At 41.1% G+C, this 27107-nt stretch overlaps 2 protein-coding genes across 4 annotated transcripts in view; both read left to right on the forward strand.

The window, feature by feature from the left end:
• pde1cb (phosphodiesterase 1C, calmodulin-dependent b) overlaps positions 1-7092 on the forward strand; it is a 99876-nt gene extending 92784 nt beyond the window's left edge. For 2 of the 3 annotated variants that reach the window (XM_089008308.1, XM_089008309.1), the window contains 3 exons: positions 1176-1351; positions 2177-2389; positions 3120-7092. In XM_089008308.1, coding sequence (XP_088864434.1) covers positions 1176-1351; positions 2177-2389; positions 3120-3226 — 496 coding nt within the window. In that variant the 3' untranslated portion in view covers positions 3227-7092. The remainder of the gene's footprint in view (positions 1-1175; positions 1352-2176; positions 2390-3119) is intronic. The other variant, XM_089008310.1, reaches the window with a different exon arrangement.
• A 4-nt stretch (positions 7093-7096) lies between these two features.
• On the forward strand, positions 7097-26791 carry neurod6b (neuronal differentiation 6b). The gene is made up of 5 exons (XM_089008311.1): positions 7097-8678; positions 10687-10830; positions 14104-14190; positions 24574-24845; positions 25005-26791. Exon 5 carries the CDS (start codon positions 25013-25015, stop codon positions 26033-26035), a length of 1023 nt encoding a protein of 340 aa, XP_088864437.1. The 5' UTR covers positions 7097-8678; positions 10687-10830; positions 14104-14190; positions 24574-24845; positions 25005-25012; the 3' UTR covers positions 26036-26791.
• The last annotated feature ends 316 nt before the right edge of the window (positions 26792-27107 follow it).

The raw sequence follows: 27107 nt of genomic DNA on the forward strand, positions 1-27107 counted from the left end.
CGACGTCATGCTTTTCAATTCCTGAATAAATTCAAGAATGGCACTGAATGAGTGACTGACCATTGGTTGTAATTAAGTAAAATAAAGTTTTTTCAACACCTCACACACACACACACACACACACACACACACACACACACACACACCTTAAACATGTTTCTTAATATAGATCAGGTGTTATAGATTGATAGAAAATCCACATTGTTTCGATATTTATAGTCACCTTTAATGCATTGAATGCATGAATTTTGGTGTGTGAAATGTCGGACTGCATTTGAATGCACCGTGAGGCAGAACGCAAGTGATGTCATGTTTACTCGTGTCATGATCCCATCTGTTTGAACCACGAAGGTTTACAAACGATAAAACAAATGCTCAATTACAAGCATCTGCCGCTTACACGGTCCCAGTGATCAAAGAGTCATCAGCCTGCTTTTGACACACACACAAAATAAATACATTTCTGTGTTTTAGGGTCGAAAACTGTTGACAGTTTTAAAGCCAGATATTTATTTTGTGTTACCTGACAATATTTATTTTATTTATTTATTATTCCCGATGAAAATCGTGTTGTTTGAAAGGGGAGTAAAGGAAACATTTTTTTGTAAAACAACAAAACCCTTCACTAAATCGCCATGGTGGTTTGAGGTTTAATTTGGATTGTGTTTACAACAGACGTCTTAGGTCGTTACCACATAGGCTTAGTCATGCTGATAAGGTGGTACCAGAGCGAATGGGGCAATCAAAGCCAGTCACAGACCATAACCAGACAGAACAAAAGTAATCAGATTAGCTTCAGGGAGTCGTCCACTGCTCCCACCAACCTTAGAGCAGAGGTCTGGCACCGAAACCTCTGTCCATTAGGGACATATATAGGGCCAGAGCTACCAGCACATCTTTAGTTCGCTGAGAAAGCTCTTTGGATGAGGAGCGAAACGTCCGACACCATTAAAGAAGTACAGATGACGGCTGAAGAAACCACTCCTGTACAACTGAGAGCTTACACAGACGTATGAAAATCCCAGTTCTCATATTGACAACAGAGGAGCCCTCCTAGATAAATCCAAGCACCATTTTTTTAATTAATAATTTTCTTTGACAGATTTTGCTAAGAAAGCAAACACCAGAATTGGTGATCAGTGCAGTGAGCTCCTCTCCTTTGTATTTCCACATAGTCTGAACAGTATTAGCTCGGAGGAGGCCAAGAGACACTGCGTGAAGAGCATGGCCTCTGACAGCTGCTCGTCAGGCCACAGCCCCCTGCTCGCCGTCGACATGAAGAACTTCAAGGCGCTATGGAACGAGGAAGTCCACCAGAACAGAGAGCGCTGGAAAGCGCAGGCCACTAAAGGTGCTAACACTTCCTTTCCAATCATTAAAAACCTTAGCAACTGCGGCACGTTGGCAAATCAGCAGTTCTTCGAAAAAGCGGGCGGGAATTTAATGCCGAACTAAACATGTAACGCAGAGAATTCCACTTTGTGTTTTTGAAATGAGCGTTTGCTTCCATGAAATAGCATCTATGCTAAATCCCTTGAAGCAACAAAATGAGCAACAAGTAACATACTAAGCATCCCTTCTTTATCCTCTGCAAAGAATACAATACAATACATGTTGATTTATATAGCGCTTTAATAAGAGTTGAAGCTGTAACAAAGCACTTAACATAGACAGGTATCATATTCAGGAAATAAAGCAGTCACAAAGATAGTAGAAAGCACCAGGGAGTGAAACTAACATCAAATTGGAATCATCCGGTGTCGAAGGCCAAAGACTGACTGATATCGGAAAAATTGATGAAAAGAATGACTAATATTAGTGCTGTATTGATGAACTGAGATGAGCTAAAGCGTCAGTGTTCATTATATTTGGCTGTGTTATAACGCCCCCATGTGGCCAAGGCAGGGAATACCAGACTGAGCAAGACGGCAATTCAATTGATGCAGTGTAATTTTTTTAATTTTTACTTTTTTACCATTACATTTTTTTCCATTTATCAAAAATCAGAACAAAATCAGAATTCAGAACATTACGCATCATCCTTTTTTGTTTTGTTAGTTTTTTTTTCTCCGTTTAGGAATGAATATTGGTCATCACATTTTATTTTTCTTATCTCACTTTTATTTTGAAAACCAAATGAGCCAATGAAACTTGGATGTCCCACGTGTGACTTCAGAAGCGGAAGAGCGATCCAAAAGGGAGGCGGAGGAGCGAGCTCAGCAAGAAGAAGATACAATGGAGCCTCGGCAAGACGACGCCGACTCGGCGGAACCCAAAGACAGCAAACAGGAAGCTGACGACCACGAGGCTGAGTCAAAGCCCGACACCGATGACACAGCGACGCCGCCGCCTGGGGGCGTCGTGCATCAGAGTCCCTCGCTGCAGAACGGTAAGTTTGTCATTTCGAGTAAGTGAAGCAGCATGTGGTTCATTTCCCAAGTTTGTAATCACCATTTTGAGTTCAACAAAGGCATTTTAACTCATTCACGTGCAATAATGTGTCCACTCCAGTGCCAGGGTTTTTGTCATTGTCACTTCAATTCCAGGACCCACAGAATATTGAGTTTTAGGACTACATCAATATTCAGAGAAGAAATCTTATACGCTCTTCTTTCATCAGATTAAGTCCTAAATTAATTGGGTCTGGAGTTATCTGAGCTTGAAATGAGGGCGGCTATCCAAAATACAATGCAATACATACATAACGGTTTATAGAGTGCTTCAACAACATCTGAAGCTGGAACAAAGCGCTAACATGGGAAAAAAAGGGAAATTCTGCCCCCTTGTGGATCAGGAGGCCATGGCAAGTGCTTTATCGGCACCCAAGCATGAAAAAAACAAAATCCGAACAAATTCAGGAATGGCGCTCTCCATCATATTTTCAATTCATGAATACATTTGTAAATGGCAGTGAATGAGTTAATTCATTTTGATGGGGAAAGTTGATTTGCAATATGTCATCGGATTTATGAACATAATCACCAAACGAATCAAATTTATTTCAAAGCGCCACTGCGATCAATATGGTGATCGGTCATTCCCTTTTGTACATCTATTCATCTTGAGTTTTCATCCAAACGATTAGAACATTTAATAAGATGGATCTTTTGATGACTTAGGGGAGTTGCTTGAAGGCGCGGACTCTCCGGAAAGTGGCGAGAACAAAAACACACAGATCGATGGTGAGTTAACGTCAACTACCACAACCCGCTATTTCAAATGTTGAACTTTGCCACAACCTCCAAACGTCCCTCAAGTGCTTCAATTTGCCTGTTGCGCTTAAATTCCTCGTCTCTGGTATACGCTGTCATAAAAAAAAGATACAAAATCCAAACTCGGAACAGATTGTTGAATGTGGAAAGCTGCTTTTTATTTTTCTGATCTAATATATTTGCTGAGCTTTATAATTCGTAGATGGGACATCGATCGCTCTTCGTGTTTTGCATTTTATCTTGGACCCAGCTGAGTTGTCTACTCTACGGAATGAGAAGATGGGGGCAAAGAGGGTGGGGAAACCGCCAGAATTCAATTAGTGGGACTTTGTCGCCCCCCTGTGGACGCTAACAAACTGACTGACATCTTCAAAGCGTTTCCTTGTGACTTTTTGTTTGGATTGTACATATTCCACCAGGCTCCCTCTCGATTTTGTCTCCTATTAATTCAGTCCTCATTTGCAGTTCTCTATTGTTTTAGGTTCTGCAAAATGTATCTCAAATCTGTAATGTGGGAAAAATGTTTTTAATGTCTCTTGACGGCTCTTATTGCCAATACAACCCAACATGTAAAATGTTTTTTTTAAACAATGTGGCTCACGTTTTTTAGCGTATTTGTTCTTTTTCTCGTGTTGTTGGACCATTGCAAAGCGTCTCCTTTAGCTGTCCTGCTCCCTCCCGCCATGATAGGATGCAAATATTGCTGATTGTGCATATGTAAAATAACAAACTGCGCTTTAGCTCTTATTGTACATCTAGCTAGCTATCAAGCTAGCTAGCAATCTAGCTATCTATCTATTAGCTAGCTAGCTAGCTTTCGATCTATTTGAGTTACTTCCGGGTTGAGTCAACGCTGGCGCGTGTGGCTGCCGCTGCTCACCTATAGAAAAACTTAACTTGTGACTGGAAAGTGACCTTGAGAGTTTTGAAAGGCGCTTATAAATAAAATGTATCATCATCATCCTCACTTGTAGTTAAGCACGAGACAAATGGGCAGTATTTGCATTCCCTGGTTCACATAATTGTGCACTTGTGCAATATTATTTGGGTAATAGTGCCAAGATGTTGGCATGTAATGCTTGTTTAAAAAAATTGCGATTAAAAGGGAGAAATCTAAAAATCAAAATGAAACATCTATCGGCGAGAACTTTCTGGACTATATTCTTCTTTTTAACCTTTTTTAACTTTGTGTATTTATTTTTTTTATATTAGGGCAACGTCGCGTGCTGTCAAGTTACTTTTCTCTCTATCTACCTGTGTGCCTCTTACTGTACATGTAACTGCACCTGTAGGAACCAGCTATCATTATTCCTGCACCTTGTTCATGTTTTGTGTACGTTTTTTTTTTTTTTTGTGCCGTAAAAGTTCTCGTCCTCTTTGCCTTTTTGGATCCAATGGCCAATGATTTTGACTTTTATTTTCATTTTACTTAGTGGCTCACCTGTTTATATTTTCAAAATGTATTTTTTCATGATTTTATGAAAACTTTTTTTCCCATATTTAAGAAAAGTTTTTTTTCATATTTAAAAAGTGATTTCACTTTGTTACATTTATTTAAAGGACAACCGAAACCATTTTGTTGTTTCCGAACTGACATCAGAAAAACGTTTTATAGCACCTAAAATACCCATGATATTTTAGTCAAATGCAAAACCCCAGTAAAAATGACTTAAAGTGTCCCAAAACTGCCACAAAATGACCTCGGAACTGGGGATTTTCAGAAAGTCCCGCCCCCAGTTCGTGACATCGCGCCAGGACGTCTTGCCTTGCTCCAGAATCAAAACAATGGCCTCACGAAATTCAGGTTCGGAGAAGGTGCTTTCTTGTTACTCATCCAGTTATAAATATAATTCAAATACTTCTGAAGAGGAAAGCATACATGTTTGCAATCGATTAAAGAAGTCCTTCCGTATCAATTCGAGCCATCTGGACTCCAATGTAGCGTCCCAGAAAATGCACAAGATGGTGCACAAGCTCCATTGGAAATGGGCTGATTTGTTTGTTGGGAATTTGTGTCCACTTCTAGATGGTGTTACCGCAATTGGTAGTCTTGGTGCGACACACAACGATTCACCATCGTGTTATTTATGGTTTTCCTTCTAATTTCGCCATCAACACGGATCAACACGATGTTTCCAGACCTAACAAAGTACCCAAAATGCATTGTGTGTCGCATTCTCGGTCAGGGGCGTTCCTGACGTGACGTCACTTCAGGCATCGTCATCAACTTGAAAACAAGACTTCCTCAATATTCAGCGCAAGTCTTAAAACGTAAAAATATCTATTCGCGGTGGAACCTTTGTAAAATGCGCTCAGTAGAAGTCATTTGAAGTGATTTTACAAAACACAACTTGTCCGGAGGTGTCGGTTATCCTTTAAGTGTTTAGGTGGGGGTTGTATTTATTCAATAATAATAATATAGTTTTGTGGATTGAATGATGTTTTTTTTTCTTTTTTTCAGTATGTTTACAATTGTAAAGACTCCAGACTGCTCTGAAACGATGACAAGGCGCCCGTAAAATTGGATGCTGTGTCAATTAAGTTTGTTTATTTACTCACAAATGTGCAACCAGTACATTTGTGTGTTTTTATTTTATTTATTAGTTTTTTTCTGAATGACAAACTGTCCCTTTTTCGGTAATAGTATAGGTGAATGGTAATGTCTATATTGACTTGACGAGTTGCTTTTCAGTGGGTGCCCCTAAATTTTGTACTTACGCCTATAAAATGTCAGGTTTTGGCGCCATTGTGTTCCAGGTTTTAAAAAAATTATAATTGTAATAATAATAATTTTTGAAAACAGTTAGTCTGGAGTTCTAATTACATAAGTGACCGTTGAATTGCATCATTGGTTATTTTACAAAACTATTTTTTCCCTTTTATCCATGTTCAGTTTAATTTATTCTATGTTAGGATCAAAGGTCACTATTTCATTGTTTGTTGTTGTTTTTTGGTGGGGGTTGTACAATTGTTACTTATTCTCTTCATTTCTTAAAATGTGTGACCTCCTCCTCCCCCATCCAAAAACTTTTTTCTGATGTTTACGCTATTTTTTAATACCACATTCAGTTAGTCTTTCCTTTTGTCCAGTCACATTCCTATTTTATTGTTCATTTTTTAAAATAATTCAGAATTTTTACTTTATGTCTCTGTATATTGATATATAATTAACTGTTATCCCTGAAAAATAACCCAATTTTCCCCAGATTGTACTTTTTTTCTCTTTTGTCACATTTTCTTCCAAATTTTGTCCAATGTCATTGCCCTATATTTTTTCATTGTCTTATTTTTTTTTAAATGAAGCAATGTAGCTTCTACACAAGTGTGTGTGATATCATCCCCTCCATGTGTTTAGAACAAATGCTTGTGGCATCGTCAGGTAGCCTGTTCCTGCTTTTCCATGCTCTTGCTGTATGGCATATTTAGCAGGCGTCGTCGACGTCCTCGTCACACGTCTTCTTCACGTGGTGTTTTTGTCACAATTTGTTCACTCCCTGCTCCCTCTTAGACGACTGATCTCAAACATCTCGAGGTCAGGTGGATGTAAAAAAAAAGTGTGCGAGGTTTAAAAGGAAAAAAAAAAAGATCACAAACAAAATAATGCCAGAAAATACTTAAATGTGTATTTCTGATCTCCTCACTGTGACCTGCTCTGATTGTGACTGCGTGTGAATGAGTGTGTGCATTGGGGCGTGCTTGCCTTTTGAGAGATATGGTGGACTGTTGAGTAGTTCAGATATTTCTAACCCTTTTACAATATATACAGTAAAGTCTCGTTATATCGATATTCAAGGGAGTCCGAAAAAATATCGATATAACCGGGACTATCGATATATCCGATATCGATATAACGAGACTTTACTGTATATGTATATATATATATATATATATATATATATATATATATATAGTCCGGTTATATCGATACTTTTTCCGACTCCCTAGAACACATGTGTCAAAGTCAAGGCCCGCGGGCCAAATCCGGCCCGCTCATCTTTTTTTCGGCCCGCGAAAGCAAATCAAACTTGTTAAATTCCATGATGATTGCTAAAATCTGAGCCAAAATTTCATATTTTTGGATGTCAACCACAATAAAAGTCATTATTCTTGACTTCAGATTTGAAAACAAGTTATTCATTAATTTGCTGTGTGCTCTATATGTAATATTTGAAGGGATTTAAACATTCTAATGGGTTCCCCAAATTCATAACGGCCCTCGAGAGGAAACCATAACTACAATGTGGCCTGCGGCAAAAAAATGACTTTGACACCCCTGCCCTAGAATATCGAGAGAGAGAGAGAGAGAGAGAGAGAGAGAGAGAGAGAGAGAGAGAGAGAGAGAGAGAGAGAGAGAGAGAGAGAGAGAGAGAGAGAGAGAGAGAGAGAGAGAGAGAGAGAGAGAGAGAGAGAGAGAGAGAGAGAGAGAGAGAGAGAGAGAGAGAGAGAGAGAGAGAATGTAATAAGACTCAAGGCGTACATTTCTTTTCTCTGAAAAAAAATGAGAATGAATCTAGGGAATTGTGAAATGATTTTCTTAATTTGTGTCTGTATGATTGTGTCGTCAAAGCAAAAAAAATTACCGTATTTATTCGAGTATAACTCGCAAAATTTTAAAAGAACTCAGTTTGGGTGCGCGTTATAAACGAGGCCTGAGAAGAAAAATTCCCATATACATGTACGTATATTAATGCTTTATACCTTCCAGGAGGGGGCAGCATTTCCCTGGCTATTCAGCTGTTGTTAAGGCGCCCTTCAGTTTCGATTCTCGGAAAGACCAGAATCACGCGCTTCATTTCCTTTACTCGCCTCGCCCGCACTGAAACGTGAGTTAAGCATTGTTGTTTTGCACAATTACCAATATCCAGAGTTTAGATTCAGTGTTCTTGATATTTTAATTGATATACTGTTCCCAGTTAGCCTGAGCCAAGAAAAAGTGAAACAAAATTTTATACCGATTTTTTAATTGACAATTAGGGGTGCGCGTTATACACGTGTGTGTGTTATACTCGAATAAATACGGTACTTGGGTTGTTGCTTGTATCTTGAAACCAAAGTAATCCAGGCCACTCGTATCTCAAAATACCACTTTGTTTCAATTTACCATACATTACGCATGACGGGAAAAATAAATCTTATGTAACGTCTTTATTTTTTTTAGGCTATTGATACCAGTCATGTTTGATTGATTGATTCACAATTGATGACAAAAGCTCAATTTGGACTGCAAACAGTCCACCGAATCTCTCTTGACAGAATGACCGAGAATGAGTGTGACAATGTATGCATGCAGATGTGCGTATGTCACTGTTTCACCGCGGCCGCATGTGTGTGCGCCACCATGCTATGTGACTGCACAGCTGTATCAATAAAGTGGACTCAAAGGGCTCAGATCCTGTCAGCATGTCTTCATTCATGGCGTTGCGGTCTTGCTCATGTCGACTCCAAAGAACTCCGCCCATCCAGCAGGTAAGATATGCAGTCAAAAATGTCATTGAATCCGATTTCAAAACCGTTTTGAGCTGTTTTTTTAAGTACAGTACGGTATTTTCCGGTTTATAAGGCGCACCGGAGTGTAAGGCGCAGTTCCAATTCATGGTGTATTTTCAAACTTTTTCCATGTATGTATAAGGCGCACCGGACTATAAGACACGCCTAGAATGAAAGAAAAAAAAACGTTTTCCAAATATAATAAATAAATAAACATATAAAAGTTACAAAAAATGGCACACCACATTATAAGGCACTACAGTAGAGGCTGGGGTTACGCACGACTTCTTCTACAGGGGGGAAATGGAATCGGTGGCTGCTGACAGCAGTTGCGAGACTTGTTGTGGCTCAATATTACTTCACATATAAGGCGCAGGGTCATCTTTTGAAGAAAATCAAGGCTACGGAAACTTGGAAACACAAAGTGCCCCCCTCCAGCTTTCCCAGATGTCACCGTTGCATTTAAAAAGTCGTTTCCATACAAGTTAAGTCTCATGTTTTGGTCGGGAGACTCACAATTTTCACCATAAGTAATTTTATAAAGTAACTATTGACACAATACAGACCGTTTATTTGTAAGGTGAGACAAAAGAAAATGTAAAAAACAAAATGCACTTTTATACTCATTGAATGTATAAATCCAGGTAACATCCGACTTATGACTGGGTTCCGTTTCGAGCAATCGGCCTAATGTCAAAATGGTCGTAAGTCGAAATCAATTCAAAATGTTGAATAGAGACTTGGTGCTAAATCAGTGATGTGCGGTGAGGTTCATGGTTGGTGAGGCACTGACGTCATCACAGTCAGATTTACAAACTCTACGAACTCTACAGAGTAGCTTATTCACCATTTGATTGGCAACAGTTAACGTGTTTTGTTTAAAATGTCATGTCAGCATTCTTTGTATGAACTGCAGCATAGAAAAAAAGAATTTAAAAAAAACCTTGTTATCGTGTTACCTTTACGTATAAATGAAGTCCATGCGCCGCTCCTTCTGACGAAAGGCATCGATACCTTCTTTGTAGAAGCCTTCCTTATCTTTCTTCAGTTTTAAAAGTGTCTCTATTTCTTTCAATTTAGATATGTAATCCTCCATTCTAAAAATAAGGCCAAGCAACACGAAAAAAAATGACTGGATGGTTGCACTTAACTTGCTAACTGTTTACTGTAGCTCACTCTCGCTAATTATATTATTCTGCAGCCGAGGAGGCGCAAGAATCATTGTAATCACCAGCGCCCCCTGTCATGAGGCAGGAGAAGTGTGTGCCTCCCCTATGCACACAGTTTTGATAAAAATAAAATACATTAAACACTGTTGTACAGTGTTTATAATGTACAGTGACTGTACATTATATACACCAGCTAAAGTGTAGAAATTTAGTTCATTTACTAAAAGTGTATGAACACTTTAATAGCGATATGCAGAGGGACAGCAATGCGGTCTCACTGCAGCGCAAGCCAGCACAGTTAGCATAGCCATTGCACAATCCATGGTGAGGCTCAGCCGATTGCTGCCTCACCACTCGTCTCTATTTAGTATTTGAACGGTAAATATGAAAATTCAGCATTCATTCATTTCAATTTTGAAAAAAAAATCAAAAAATGGTGAAGTTAAATGAAAAAGAACTTTAAAGTACAAATCACTAAATAAATATAACTGTTTAATTTGTTTTTTCATTTCATAGTTCCATGATGACAGGTGAGGCACGGCCTCACCTGCCTCCCCTGACTGCACGTCACTGTGCTAAATGACTTGTAAAATGAAAAACAAATAGGGACTGGCGGTGGTGGTCGTAAGTATGGGTGGTCGTAAATCACGCTCGTCGTAAATCGGATGTAACCTGTAAACAATGAAAGCATTTTTGTGTTTTATTGATTTTTAATTTACACTTTTGTAACGCTCACATTATTTTAACACGCACAACAGAAAATCTCCCTATTTATGATTTCAGCAACTTAAAATGTATGCGTTTCTGTCATACCCCAGTCAGCCACGTGACCCTCCCCCCTCCATCGGTGAAGTTGCTCATCTCCGATTCTGAAGCATCCATGGGCAGTCATTATTTACCTAAACCGCTAGAGGGGGCCAGCGTATCACCTATGCTACTCGACAATCCCGAATCCTCGCGAGGTAAGACACTTCCCCAACTCTCCATCGCGGTCGGCATGCATATTCATGTGAATGTGAGGCGATGTCGGAGAGCGACAAGCAGAAGACCAATATTAATTCAATTACACGCCAGCTGTTTCCCTAAAAGCCCGTGTTTGCACTGGAACGCACGTCTTCTCTTCGGCCATGAGCCCCCCCGAGGCAGTCGACGGCTGCCAGGATGCCGTCACTTTTTCGTCTTCTCTCTTCCTCTTCTTCTTGTTTTTTTTCTTCTTTTGGGCTTCCGGCTGATTTACGGAGCCCCTGTTTTGCACCATTACTCTATTTAATAGTCAATCTGCTCGCAAGTGAGATGTGCAAATGAGCTTGTACGCTTCTTTCCAGGCGTGCGCGCGCGCGCAGAAACACACACACACACGCGCGCACACACACACACACACACACACACACACACACCTGCTATATGGCCGTGAGTTCACTCGCTTTATCCGTTACACGCTTAATAAAGCAAACACATATTTCACACTCGGCGTTGCTGCTTTACAAGTGCAATTGCACTCCAACCATCCATCCGTGAGAGTGTGGGTGGGTGTGTGGGTGTGCGTGTGTGTTGGTATTTGTACTCCACCCCACCTCCTGTCCCGACTCAGTCCGATCTCCCGCATGCATCTCCCGTTTTCTGTAGGATGGCGAGAAGGTGTCCTCTGCCAGTGTGTCCTTCTGCTGGCCTCCACAATGACCCGTTTCATTTATTTTTGCAGCGACAATTTGAATGAAAATGTGGTGGCGCTACGTCTTCCCTCGCCGTTTTCTTGCGCAACGTAAAAGTAAAGTAATCCCTTGCTACTTCGCGGTTTGATTACCCCGCCCATTGATCGTCGCGGATTTTTTTTAACCTAAAAATGCTGCAAATGGCAGAAAAGGTTACGACAGTACAGTACTGTAAAACAACAATGGGTTGAAAAAAGCTGTTTTTAGAAAAATCTGTGCAGCTGGCACAGAGTCTTCAAACTGAAGGGTTCTCGGACATGACATCGGAAGATGTTAAAACCCTTATAGAGTGCTATTCGGAACCTCTGACGGATCTTGACCTCATTGAGATGAGGTTGCCGAATGATGGTGATCAGGAACAGGCCGAAAGAAGGTGAGGAAGCCATAGAGTGTGGCCAATTACCTATTACAATGTTCCTCACTCGTTTTGCAAGACCTTTGGGGCCTTCTAGAACCTAACTTATACAGTAGTGTACCTGTAAACATTATACAGTATGTTGATAGTGGAGTGTTTACTTTATTGCATTCGAGTTTTGTACTGTACTACAAACATTTACTGTACTTATTTATGCATGTCCTGTACTGTGTTCCACTAAATCTGGCCTTATAAATATTTTTGTACTCACACACGTAAAATTACCAATCCATGTAGGGTTCCCTACATCGCGGTTTTTCGTTTATCACGGGTCCCGGTCCGCATTAACCGCGAGAAACGAGGGATTACTGTCGACGCTTGATGTCCACATGACCGGCATGTAAAAGAGGGCGGCAATAATTCAATTTACAGTGAGTGATGGAGGTTGTGTGTGCGCGCTGTTGAGCCTCATTGAAACTTGGCTCCGGTGTTAAAGAGGCGAGCTCATCTCGACCAAGTAGTGGGGGGAGGGGCGTGGAAGTGCTTCTTGGCCAGACGAGCGTTTACTTCCTGGATGCTTTTCAGCTTGGGGACTGGAGTTTCCTGCCAACTCTCCTCCAATGCCCCCCAACACACGCACACAAACCACTCCGCCCCCCGCAACCCAACTTGGTCCCATGTTGGACGACGGCAGATGTCTCCTAACGTTCCCCACTTCTTGTTTCCTGCTTCCTGTATTGCGCAATTCCCCGTGATCATATTTATTGATTCTTCAACTTTACCCACTTCACCTGTTACTTGGAAGATCATCACATTAGTCCCTCTTTTTCAGACAATTTTACGTTTTATACAACTATCTTAGATAGAAATGTCTTATTTGCCATTGTTTTACAGTCAATGTGTTCTTGAACAATAACATTGTTAGGTTGAGTTGATGTTGCTCGGGGGACAGCTTTGGGCGAAGAAACCGGAAGCTGTTTGTATTCTCCGGTGTGACGAGACAAAGTAAAGCAATTGTACTTAAAGAGTTACACTAATAAAAGTTAATATATAGGACAGGGTGTTTTGGAAGCAAAAAAATAGTTGGTGGTTATTTTTTAAGGGGGTGGGGAAATGCAAGGAAAAAAGTGAGTTTGGAGGCGATCAGGAAAAAAAAGTTGTTTTTAAGAATCATTAAGCCTTTAATAGTCCTACCATGGGGAAATTTGCAATATTTTGTCATAAAAACAAGTTTTTTAGTTCTCCACTGAAAAATGAGAGAAAATGGAAATATGTGAGCAAAAAAAGCTGAGCATTATTTTTTTTACTTGTGGTTTCTGTGCTAAACTAATTAAAAATGTCACTTCACCGCCATTTTGTGGCATCTTAATACTATGGAACCACAGAATAATATGAACTGAGTTGAGAATGTTCATCTATAAAGTGTTCCTCAACTGGAAACTTGTGATATCTTAATGCCAGGGACATATGTCATATGAAGCTTCATTTAGAAAAAAATTACATTTTCGCAGGTTAGCTGATATGTGTGGATATGTGTGATATGTTTTTTTTTGTTACAAAAAGACATCTACCACCCTCATGATGATGACTATAACCAGTGTGCAGATTGGCAAGTGCGTACTTTTATCACATGACATGTTCTCACTCTTTGAGCATTTTGTTAATTGCGGATCTGTTCGAACCTGACAGGACACCACGTCGCTGGTGTTGGTTAAATGCGTCTAAAGACAGATGGCACGATGACACGTGGAGAAATTTCCAACCAGGCCACACTGCGGAATTCTTAATAGATGCTAAATTTCATTCAGACGTTCTTCAACGTGATATTTTCAGCGTGTTGATGAGAGTGTGGTTGCACTGTCGATTACATTTTTGATTGATTGATGATTTAAAAGGGAAAAAAACAGAGGTCATCCTCAAATTAATATTTACTCATATTCATGTTGCAGTTTAAAAGTGGATGAATACAAAAAAAAATGTTCACGACAGACAATAAATAAATTAAGCGTGAAATGGAACATCGGCTGCAAGCAATGTTGCGCCAAACTTTTTCCCATGCGACCGACTGGTGAGGAATTTTGCGCAAGTTGCAATGTTATACCACATGACTTCATTTATGGCCTCCCATGAAAGTCTCACTTGATGTCACATTTTCTCGCCCCAAAAAGAGGAAGAGGAGGGAAACGGGGGACACTTGATGAGATGCAAGCAGGTTGAAGGCGATCGTCACATCAACAACCGAGAGTGTGGACGAGGTGAGAAAACGCCTGTCAATCTCCATGTCACATCTTTATTTTTTTAAAAATTGAATTGCAATTAAAAAAAGAAAGTTAAGTGATAGTAAATCATGTGGCCTATTGAAATGTGATTAACTCATTCACTGCCATTCACGAATTTATTTGGGAATTGAAAATATGACGTAGAGCGCCATTCTCGAATTTGTTTGAGGTTTGTTGGGTGTCGATAAAGCGCTGCCCATGGCCTGTGGAAATGTTTTTTTTTCCACAAGGGGGCAGCATTTTCAGCTGTTGTTAATGCGCTATATAAACCAATATGTATGTATTGCATTGTATTTTGGACAGCTGCCCTCATTTCAACTTCATGTAACTCTGGATCCTTATAATTTAGGAATTAATTGTTTTCTAACGCTGTATTGAATGTATATGTACAGTCCCAGACAGAGTGTGGATGGCAAAAAGTGTGTATCCCAAAAGTTAATTTCCCATAGGAAACTATTAAAATAAGAATAATCCGTTCCCAGGTCCCCATAAAACATAATTTTCTACTTTCTAATTTTCTAAGCCTTAAAACTACACAGAATATACCTTATTTTATGTAGAATAAATGTGCTATGGTATTATAATTAAAGAAATAAATTGTACTGTATAATAAAGTCATTTTATTTACCTTTGTGAGGGTCGTTGATGGCTTGATGGAATGGATAGCTTTTTACATAGTGTCTCAAGGAGCTCTGGGTTGTACATCTTGGAAGTTGTGATACTGCAACAGCAACAGATGCAAGCAGACACACTAGAAGCATAATTAATAGCTGGTTCCCTTGCTTGTCTTTTAATTTCAAATTGAACTGATAGCTAGTGCGGGTTATTTGTGGAGCCTGATTTCTGGGAATTTTAACCTTGCAGTTTACACTCGTCCTTTGAACTATCAAAGGTGAAATGAGTCCAGATTTCACTGTTTTCTATCCATTTTGCCACTCTCTCTCTATCGTCTGCCTGTGTCTTTAATGTTTAAACCACCTCCCCTCACTGCTGTGTTCTTGACCAATCACGTAGCTTTAACCGAAGACTTGGGGAAGAGAGCACAAAAAAATGTCGGCAGCCATTTCCTTTTTTGGAGAATGGCTTCGCTCTCTCTCTGTCTGAAACACCCCCCGACCCGTCACTGCTGCGTTCTTGACCAATGAAGTGGATTTAACCGACTGCTAGGGGCGGGGAATAGGGGACCAAAACAAGCCGGCTGCCATTTTCTTTTAGGAGAACGGGCTCGTTGACGACACATCACTCGTTGTGGCAGCTCCGTGTGTATCTCGAAAAATAATTTGTATGCCAAGGTAAAATGTTCATAAATTTAACGTTTGTAAACCAAAAAGTTCGTCAGCCAAGGGGTTCGTAAACCGAGGTATCAAGTTTTAGGACTGTAGTCCTAAAACTTGATACCTCGGTTTACGATAAAACTTGATTTGCTTTTGTTATAACAGATATTACAATTTTACATATACCGCCAACATGGCAACCTCAATAATCATACAACACGTGAAAGAGAAATTTCAAAGAAGCTACTTAAATCTTATTGGGTGTGGTATTAACCCATTTCAATACTTTGTATGTGCCGAAACAATATAAGATGACAGAAAACAGGGTTACAACAATTTCTATTGTTTATGGGCTGGATTTCCATTCATTTCAGTGGCAAATGATGATTTGTGATCGAAGCGAGATCGCCGAATGACTTCATCTCACATCTCAGGGCGCTACTGTTTTCGTACACAAACTATTAAAAATCCAATTTTCCAAAGTATGTCTCCTCTCGGCTCTGCACATGTTTATTACACATTTATGTCGTCTTCACGGCAATTCCTCATCAACTTTATGGAATCCGTACATAAAACTCATTACCAAAAACTCACTTAAATATGAGAATCTGACATGTTTTAGCAAAAAAAAGTATTTATCTTGTCGCTCGGCAAGCGACAGATTGAGTGCGTGCGAACAGATTGCTTTCGCTTTGGGGGGAGGAAAAAAAAGAAAGAGGGTAGGCGCACCCCCGGCAACATCTCACACGTCTTGTGACAAACATCTTCACATTCTACATTTTCAACAACACATCCATTATGCATGACGCCAGCCTGCAAACACCCACGGAAATACCTGACCGCCATATCTCCTCCATTGTCATATAGAAACTGCGTGTGCGTGTGCGTGTGCGTGTGCGTGTGCGTGTGTGTGTGTGCGTGCGTGCGTGTGTGTGTGTTGCATGGGTGTGAGTGGGAGGTGTGGCTAGCCCGAGTGCTGCAGCATATGGCACTTCTAATTGGCTAGAACAGCACAGCTGGACGACACCGGTGCAGTGCGAGCCATGACCCTTTGCTAATCATTCCCGGCTATCCTCGGTGCTCCTCCCCCTTGCCACAACCGTTCCAGTGCGTGGCTCGGTGTTGGGATGTACCAAGGCAACGTCCCAAAAAACGACTCGAGTATTCCGCAAAATAAGAATTGTTGAAATTCTTCTCCATGTTTCTTTGATCGAGGGGAATTGGAGGCTACTGCCTTGCTAAGTTAGCATTAACATTGATGTTAAGTTTAGATGCTAAGTTTAGCATTGACATTGATGCTAAGTTTAGCACTGACATCCATTGATGCTAACTTAGCTTTGACATCGATGCTAAGTTTAGCCTTGACACGGATGCTAAGTGCGCGGTTTTGAATTTTCCCAGTTGTCTTTGGAAATGTAACTTCTTTTCCTTTCGGTTTTTCCCTTCAGGCGTTGCCACAGCGAATCAGTGTCCTCCATCTAATCTAGCCTTTGGAAATGTAACTGCACACTAAAAATGACAACATGTAAAAACGCGGAGTATTCTCCAGTTGATGGTATTTGTCGTTAAGCTACCATAAGATGTCTTGTCCTGGTTTTCCATGTTGATTTGTGCTTTTATTTAATTCATAGTTTTTTTTTTACATCTTCATAACTTTCCATTTCCAGTTTCATATTAGTAATGCTTCTGTGTAAGCTCTCAGTCGTACAGGAGTGGTCCATCGATGAGAAGATATATATCCCTAGGGATATATAAATGGGGCCGATACGACCAGTCAGACTTTAGTTCGCTGACGAAGCCTCTTGGATAGGAGGCGAAACGTCCGAAACCTTCACTTTTGTACAGATGACGGCTGAAGAAACCTTCTCATCGATATTAGTAATGCTGTAACAATACATATTTTTAGAGACACAATATGTATTGGTATTTTAATAGGATATTTTGACACTGTAGCAATTGCTTTAGTGTAAATTAATCAGTGGTGGGCCGTCAGGGCCAGCAAGGCCTTCTCTGCTGGCCTAACATAATCAGACATCATTATAATTATAATAAAAGTCAATTTCATTAAAAAAGTATTTTTTCTAAAAAAATATATATATATATATAAATATATATATATATATATATATATATATATATATATATATATATATATATATATATATATAAATTATTCTACATACTGTTTTCTTGATGTTATATTATATCCATTTGGTTATGCTCCTTTCAGCGTTGTAGTTTTAGGTCAGAGTTTTTGATCCAATCAGAATTCAGCTAGTTTGTGTCGCCAGGCTGTATGAAATCTGACCGACGCCTTCAGAATCAAGTGAGGGCGTCTGTGCGCTGTACATGAACGGGCACATGTAGTTGATATACAGTTGCGATAGCCAATCAGATCACGAGTTGGCACAGTAAGGCCAGCTAGAGGGTCTCGCGTTGAACATGACGTATGCGTCCTTTGATTGGATACTCACTTTACCTCAGCCCTCAGCGGAGGCAGCGCTATGCAAATCAACCGAGCTGACAACAGATCAGACCCGGAAACTTTAGCAGAAAAACCAAGTACGTATATCTACTCGCTTTTTTAACCCACAATGGCTGAAGGAGAGGACAACTCGCTGTCGCATGTAGGCCTATTCTCAAGAACAAATGAAAAAGATTTGTTTACTTTTATTTTCAACAAATAGTTCGTTTTGTGAATGTCTTGTTGTTTTTCTTATATTCAACTGACATTTTGTAATTTAGCGTAAAATCTTTTTGCAAATTGCATATTCTTGGTGGACTTCATAAAACTTTGTGGACAAATGATTTTAAATTTCCTTTTATTTTCAAGTGTTTGCAGTATCACGTATAGTGACAAGTTCTAATTGCTGATGCAGATTTATTGATGTGTAATTGCACCGGAAAATAGCCTGTGTTGTAGACGATTAAGGTGATGCCACCCCCAGTACTGCGTGCGTGTGCTTTTGTAAATGATATCTCCAGCCGTTGTGTCATAAATTATGGTATTACGAGGGATATTTGTTCAAGTCGGACTAAGCAGGACTTCACTGAAGGCCTATGTGTGAAATGCACGGACCGCCACTGAATTTAATATTTACCAATTAAAGATAACTCAAAATAAACTATATATTTTTCGTCACGGGTTATTTTGAAATCCAATTAACTTTACTGATACCAAAATTTTAAAAAAAACAATGTTGATATCAGAACGATGGAGTGTTGACGTGATTTCTTGGTGCGTCACGTGACCCCACGAGCCAACCGGATCTGACGTTTTCGATAAAAAAAAGTAATAATAATTTATTTTATAGAACATTCATTTTAGGATGATGAACGAGTACTATTTGACATGTACATATGATCAATATATTTTATGTTGTTGTGTCAGTGCATTGACGGAAACAGACATACGCCGACGTAAACTGACGTACACAACTCGTTCTACTTTCCCGACTCTTGGACTTCGATGGCACTCCAAACGCTGATCTGCGTTTTCTATGACGTGATGCGCAAACTACTGCTCAAGTGTCAGCTTTAATGAAAGAAAAAAAATAGATTCGTTTGGATTTTTTTGTATCTTGGCGTTTTTTTTTTTTTTTTTTTTTTTGCTGAGTTGATAACTCCTCCGCGTCACCACCCTTCGGCGCTGGCATCCATTGAGTCAACCGCGGCGTAAAAACTGATAATGTGATAATTAAAAGCGCTGACAGGCGGGTAGGCGTCATAGACATGCGCCACCCCACCTCCAAATGTCACACATTCTTAAAGCGGTGCCGTCACTTTTGGGGAGATTGACGGCCGTCGACATGGCACCTGAGAACTCGGTCCGTCGCCCCATCCCCCCCCCCCCCCCCCCCCCCCCCCCCCCCGAAAAAAAAGATCAGTCTCTCACGCTCTCTTCCCCCCTCTTCTTCAACACACCGTGATTTATTACCTGAGCAGACAAGAGAACTAATTAGCGGAGTAATTAATTAATATGGATTTGCATATTTGCATTTGCAATTAGTGCAGTCGACTGATTATTCCAAGACGGGGAGTCGGACTGATCGGATGCGCCTACAACACACACACACACACGGACACACATACACACGTATTGTATTCGTATATGAAGGTATGTCTTTTGTGCTCATGTCTTGTAATGTTCAATACAGCAAGATTGATATTGGGCTTTAATTGATTCTCCTTGTAACAAGGTCATTGGCTGGCGTGTGTATGCGTGTGCGCGCGCGTGTGTTCCGCATAACTGAGGAGCGCATGCAGCCATATCAAGTGCCAGCTGTGCCCCTCGTGTGGCGTTGGCAGTCTGCCATCGGCCCTTTGTTTTTTTTCTTGCATATATTTCTATCCTCGGGGTGCACTTACTGTTTTGGACTCCCGAGAAGTAGGAACCCTCCCTCGCCCCCTTCATCATCATCATCATCCCGAATGCTGAAATACACTTTCGAATCTGACTCGGATCAGAATTTTAGCTGAACATGGCTAACGCTTGCAAAAGGCTCACATAAGATTTTCAGCAACTAGTATTTCAACTTAACTCATTCACTGGCATTCACGAATGTATTTGGGAATTGAAAATGTGATGTAGAGCGCCATTCTCAAATTTGTTCTGGTTTTGTTTTTTTCTTGTTTAAGTGTGGATAAAGCCCTGGTTCTCAGAAAGGCGAAAAGTTTGTCTGCCAAAAATTTATTTCCCATGAGGAACCATTGAAAATGGGAATAATCCATTCGCAGGTCCGCATAAAACATATTTTTTTACTAAATAAGCCTTAAAGGACAACCGACGTCTTCGGACAAGTTGTGTCCATAATTTGTAAAATGGCTTCAAATGACTTATACTGTATTTTAATAAGATTCCACCGCATATAGCTATATTTTACGTTTTAAGACTCGCGCTGAACATTCACGAAGTCTTGTTTTTGAGTTGGTGACGAGTCCTCACGTGACAGAAAAGGACCGCCTCCTGACCGTAAAAAAGACGCATTGTCGCGTCTTTCCATCACGTCAATGTATTTTGCTGTACTGTTTTTTTTAAACCGCGTGTTAGATCCAAAAGCCGCCAGCAGAGGGAGTCCAAGCTCCATGGAACGAATTTATCAGCCTGTGGAAACGGGCTGACTAATTCCTCACAGCTCGGTGGCCATTTTCTTGCCTCTTTTTGGGTGAGACATTCCCCCTCCGCCCGTTTGCCTCAAAATGACACGGAATAAATTCTTTAATCGATTGCAAACATTTATGCTTTCCTCTTCAGAACTATTTGAATCATATTCATAACTGGATGTGTAACAAGAAAGCATATTATCCGAATCTGAAGCCATTGTTTTGATTCTCCAGCAATGCAAAACGTCTTGGCGTGACGTCACGAATTGGGGGCGGGACTTTCTGAAAATGCCCAATTCGCAGCTCAATTTTTTGCAGATTTTGGACACTTTAAGTCATTTTATTTGTGTTTTGCATTTGAATAAAAATATCATACTGCGTGTTTTGGGTTTTTTAGACGCTATAAAACGTTTTTTCTGATGTCAGTTAAAAAACCAAAAGAGTGATGTCGGTTGCCCTTTAAACTACACAAAATATGCCTTATTTTATGTATGATAAATGTGCTGTTGTATTGTAATTAAAGAAATAAACTACTATATAATAAAGTCGTTGTCAAGGTTTGCAAGGTGGTGATGGCAGTTGTTGATCCCAAAAAGCAGACAGGAGGGAGCAGCAGGTTCTATTTGAGAAATTGTTTTAAAATAAAATCAACAGGAACAAAATCTAAAACATCAAAATCATCTGAACAGAAAAATACAAAGTATCAAAGGAAAACCAAGAGTAAAAGTCTGCCAAAACAAACACACGCACAGCATACAATGCATACACAATGCATACAATTGCATACAATGCATACAATGACCCGACGCCAAATGGTCGCGCCAGGAGCCCTTTTGACTGCCACTGATTGTAACGACCAGCACCTGCGAGGCTGCAGGCAGGGCTGACAGCGCTACCCGTTGGGCGCCAATCAGAACGTGGCAGTCGTTTTATTTACCTTTGTGATTTCGTTGTAGTTGCCTCTTGATGATATCAGAGTGAAGTTGCCATGCTTTCTCGGCGATAATACCCTCACTCACACTGTCCCCTACTAGCTGCTTTTCGTTAATCCAAATCAACAGAAGATTTTCACTGTCTTCTATTGCCTGAGACAGTTGGTTTGACAACACAGAAACACCCTGAGCCACATGTATCAAGGTCGATTTAGCATACTGGTACTGGGACGCTAAGTCACACAAACGCACACCTCGTTCGTGTTTTTCGATGATCTGCTCGACTGTAATTTTCTTTTGTGTCCTCTTCGGCTTAACACTAGCCCGTGGTGGGGTCTTTTTCGGTCTCATAATAGCTCAAATCCAAGCATATCCTTCGTAATAGTTTGGAACCTCCGCACTATCCCTATTGCAATTTAACAACTGCATCACTGTAATGATTAATGAACATCAGTTGTTGGTAAGAGCAGAGGAGAATGTGAGACTTGAGATTGTTTTAAAGAAAGAACAATCAATGAAGTCTCAACTAATGGTGTAAAATACTCCAATATATGTTAAAAAGGTAAAATTCTGTTCAATGTAAAAAATACCTACATGTAGTATGATATTCATCAGGTAATTAAGAATATAGCACAGGGGGCTGAAAGGTTGAAGAGAAAAAAACATGACAATGAATGTAATCCTTTAATTTAATAAAACACATTTATCCATGTTAACTTTTTAAGTTTAATAAATCTAATGTACCAGATTAAATGATGCAATCAAACCAGTCAAGCGTTTGCAGTTTGATGACTTGGCCTCCAGCAGCTCTCTCGGTATCCTTAAAATGCCAAAAATACATTTTAAAAAAAGTTCATGTTTAATTTACACATGCATAACCATTTAAACTGCATCAATTGTACATATTCCAATCCACTGTACATTTTTTGGCTATCATTATATTTACTTAGTGCATTCTTAAAGCTGCAGCACTACCGCTGCACGTGTATAGATATCTTAAGCCTATAGCTTGTGCTGGACACTGACACACGTCCTGTCGTTTGCAAACAAAGTTAACTCAAAGCATTAACCTGCTGGGCGTTGCAGCCACGGCGTGGAGGATTTCGTGTGACCCTTTTATATAAACCTTAATTTTACACCAATTTGACGATTACTCTCGGACCTTCGCGGACACAAACATAACCTGCAGCAGATATTACTCGGCCACCGCCCAACTAAACCTGCGCGGTACTATTCTCTAAATAACACTTCTGTGTCTTTCAACAGACAAGAGACGTTTAAGAAAAATTCATACATATATCGCCACAGCGCTTAACATAGGAGAAGTCCCGGGCGCACGAACACGGACTAGCATCTTTGCTAACTTGTGAAAGGCGGCAAGTTCCACAAACTGACTTTCCAATTTTGCCGTCGACACAACAAAATATCCTTTTTCTGTGAACCGACTACAGCATTGATACACTGGGTCCTCGTAATATTAAATAATGTTGTTTGTCTTCTCACCTGAATTCGTGGGTCTCTGCACGCTTCAGCCGTCGAGAAGTAAAAATGGCCCCGGTGAGACCGCGCCCGGTGAGACCACGCCTGCGGTGACGTCATCACGCAGCGTTCTGCCGTTTACTCAAAATATATAAGTATACGACAGCCATGAACTCAAAAGTATTGATTTACTGCAAATTAAAAACGCATGACTATTCAGAAAACTCAAAACGTTTAAGTTTTTGAAACAAAAAATCGGCTTTTGAGTTGACTGACCTCAATGACTTTGAGTCAGTAGTACTGTTCGGGTTTACAGTGTAGCAAAAGTACTCCACTCAATAACAAACCACATCTGCACTCAAAGAAAGTGGTGACAAAAATTAGTCCGCCAGCCACCATGGCGCTGTGTGGGTTGGTTCGTCCGCCAAAAACTAGTTTGTATGCCAAGATTATATTCTCGCGAATTTAATGTTCGTATAGCAAGAAGTTTGTCAGTTAAAGTGTTTGTAAGCCGAGGTATCACTGTATACGTATTTTGGACAACTGCCCTCATTTTAAGATCATATAACTCCATACCTGTATAATATAGGAATTAACTCTTTGTTTCTTAATGAAAGAAGAGAGTCTAAGGTTTCTAACGTTGTATTGAATGTTTATGTAATCCTAAAACTCCATATTCTGTGCATCCTGGAATTTCAGTGACAATGACAAAAACCATGGCACATTTTTGCATATCGTCTGGCAGTGAATGAGTTCACACATTCAGAAACACACTCAATACACTTTCCAATAGAACACTCACAGTCACATATTCTTTATCCTCGGCAAGGAACTGAAACATGAATATTGCGAAGATGTGCATGCGCAATATGATCCATGGTCTGATACTGCTCCCAAGTGGCCATGGCGGTCTGACAAAACACATTTCAATACGATGCTCATTATGATTTGATGTGATTAACTCAACCAATCCATCGATTTTATTCCAATCGACTTCTTTTTCCACAATGACATTGAAATTGAATGCATTAATTGTTTGTAAAATCAACCTAACAGAGTATCCTGTCCAAATCTTATTCGTGTTTATTCTATAATCTTCACATTGAAATTTTTTGACTTCCAGTTAGCATCCCTCAACACTCAATGCAGCTGTGCTTACTTTTTGTTTGTGACAAAACAACAGGGGCGTCGCCGCCGCGGAGGGTGTGGTGACTTTTTTTAGGGGATCCTGCCATGACATAATATGTCATGGCTTTGGACAAACACACTCAACGTTTTCCTGCATGTGTCATAACAGAGTTATGTCATGGCACCACATAACATAAGGAACACCTGAACCCTCAAAATTCTGCCTTGATAGCTTTGGACAAACACACTCAACGTTTTCCTGCATGTGTGCTTTTGTGGTGCAAATTGAAATCCAATCTTTCATTTCTGAGATGCTTCAGTCAAAGTAAAAGTTGCTTTTTAACGGGCAAACGTACCTGTGTACCTGTTGACAGTTCCCACATACATGAAATTTAGCCTTCTAGCTTGTTATCATCTCTCTCCCGCTCTTCTGCACTGTACAGGGAGGGTCCCTAGGGACCCACGGAGCACGTGGTCCGGGCTGCCATGAGACGTCAGCGGCAGATGGCACCATCGCCGCCATGCATACCGGCTGCTGGCACCAGTGGCAGACAGTCCTGCAGGAAGACGACGAGGAGGCGGAGGAGGAGAGGGTGGAGGGCTCAGTGTGCTCTTGTCATTTTATTTTGTTGTCATCTTTTTAGGAGGTGCAGGAGTGAGAGGTTTGGGGGCATGCAGTCAGCGCGTTGACACCACCCCTCCGCCCCCTTGCATGGTGAGTTGCATTTTATATTCAATTTATGCTTTTTGTCATCCCCAAAAAAGTTGGAATACCTTAATTGTGCCTGCCAATAAGTTTTCTTGTGGATGGAATTCATTAACCCTCCGAAAATTCTTTCATTTGTTTTTTAATTAAAGGTTTTTAATGTTTCAGCGGGAAGTATGTTGACTCTGCCATTCGACGACGCGCACGCCATGTGTGAGCCCCGCTTCGGCGTCGGTTACCCCCGCGGAGGAGGCTCCGAGAGCCGAGCCTCCCCTCGCCCTCCCCACCGCCTCCACGACGAGGACGAGGACGACGACGAACCGTGCAGGTCCGCCGGGGACGACGCAGCATCCTCGGACCGCGACTACGAGCAGGACGACGGCGGCCTCCCGCTGCACAAGAAGCGCGGGGCCCGTAAGAAGAAGGCCGCCAAAGAGCCCCACGACCGCTCCAGGATGCGGCGACATGAGGCCAACGCCCGGGAGAGGAGCCGCATGCACGGCCTCAACGCAGCGCTGGAGAGTCTCCGCAAAGTGGTGCCCTGCTACTCCAAAACGCAAAAGCTCTCCAAAATCGAAACCCTGCGCCTGGCCAAGAACTACATCTGGGCTTTATCCGAGACCCTAAGCGCCGGCAAGAGACCCGACCTGCTGGCCTTCGTGCAGACCCTCTGCAAAGGATTATCGCAGCCCACTACTAACCTGGTGGCGGGCTGCCTGCAGCTCAACGCCCGGAACTTCCTCACCGACCACAACGGTGAGGTGGTGTTCTCCGGGCGGCCCGCGTACGACTCTCTGTACTCCTCGTCCGCCTACCCGGGCTCCGAGGCGGGCGCCCCCGCCGGGCACGGCGGCTGCGGCCCGTCGGACCCGACCAAGCCGTTCCGCCACTACGGCTATACGGGCGCCTACGAACCGTCGTACGCGTCCCCGGAGTCCGGCAGCCCGCATTTTGATAGCCAGATGAGCCCGCCCGTCAACCTCAACGGCATTTTCGCCTTCAAGCAAGACGAGCCGCCGGACTACGGCAGAGGGACACACCACTACGGGGTGCGTTACTGCGGCGCAACTGGACGCGCGGCCCTGGGGCACGGCTCCATGTATCGAGTGGCCCCGGAGGGCCGCTACCCCTACGACCTGCACGTCCGCGGCCAGTCTTTCCAATCGCAGGGGGACCTGAACGCCTCCTTTCACAATTAAAATGCACAAACTCTCATTTTTACTGCCGCAAAAAATGTTTCTTCAAATTCCCCTCATATAGACTCCGTCCAAAGTCTGCACTTGGACGCCGAAGCACAACACATTCAAGTTTGTTCCCCAAAAACTGAACGGATCAAATCAAACCGCAGTTCAGAGAGGCATATTTGGATGGATTTAAATGTCATTTGAGGGTGGGGGAATCATATTTAGCTGAATTTGGATTGAGCAATAAAATGGCAAAAAAATCTATGCAACGCAATCGTTCAACATGACATCTCGTCGGTCGAAGCACTTCATCGAATTTGTTCCCACGGGACTACACAGAACAATTTAGAATTGTGTGAACTCAATTGTGTTTGAATTGGGTGAATGTAATTTATTATTATTTATTTATTTAAACATATTTATCGAGCACCATGGATAAGAGGGTTTATGATAGGATTATTGTACATTTCAAAACAGCGTTATGTAAAATATTTTACGTTATGTTGTCATTTATTGGCTTAAAAAGGAGTAATTATTATGGTAATTATTATTACTGTTGTCATGTGTCACATGCCTTAAAAATTGACCACCGTTAATATGCAATGCACATGTTTGGTTTGGGCGGTCTTAACCTTTTACACACTATGTCAGAAACAAAATTTTGAGGGAATGGCTAAATTGTGCCAACTAGTTATGGATCGAAATCTTGTTCATGTTCGTGTCCTGTGATGAGCTTGTGTCATTGATCACATTTGAATCAATAAATGAAGTATAGAGGGAAATCAAATCTGACAAAATTTGTTTGAGTATAAATCCACTTATGTGTGTGTGTTGGGACGTGGGGGTGGTGTGTTGTGCACTTGGAGACAGGCACGATCACCCCTTGGATGAGTTGGCGTTGTTGGATTGGACTCAGACTCACCAGAATGTGCAGCCCAGTCTTCCCAGTTCCCAGTTGGCATCACATCAAAAGGTAATCATTGTTTTTGTCACATTTTAAATATTGAATGAATATTTCTTCTTTCTAAATATTGAGCTGGACGTTATTTTTGCAAACGAATATAGGCAATCTTGATTTTTATGATAA

This window comes from Hippocampus bargibanti, linkage group LG11, assembly GCF_051943395.1.
Source record: "Hippocampus bargibanti isolate YZ-2025 linkage group LG11, ASM5194339v1, whole genome shotgun sequence".
NCBI classification, from domain to species: Eukaryota; Metazoa; Chordata; class Actinopteri; order Syngnathiformes; family Syngnathidae; genus Hippocampus; species Hippocampus bargibanti.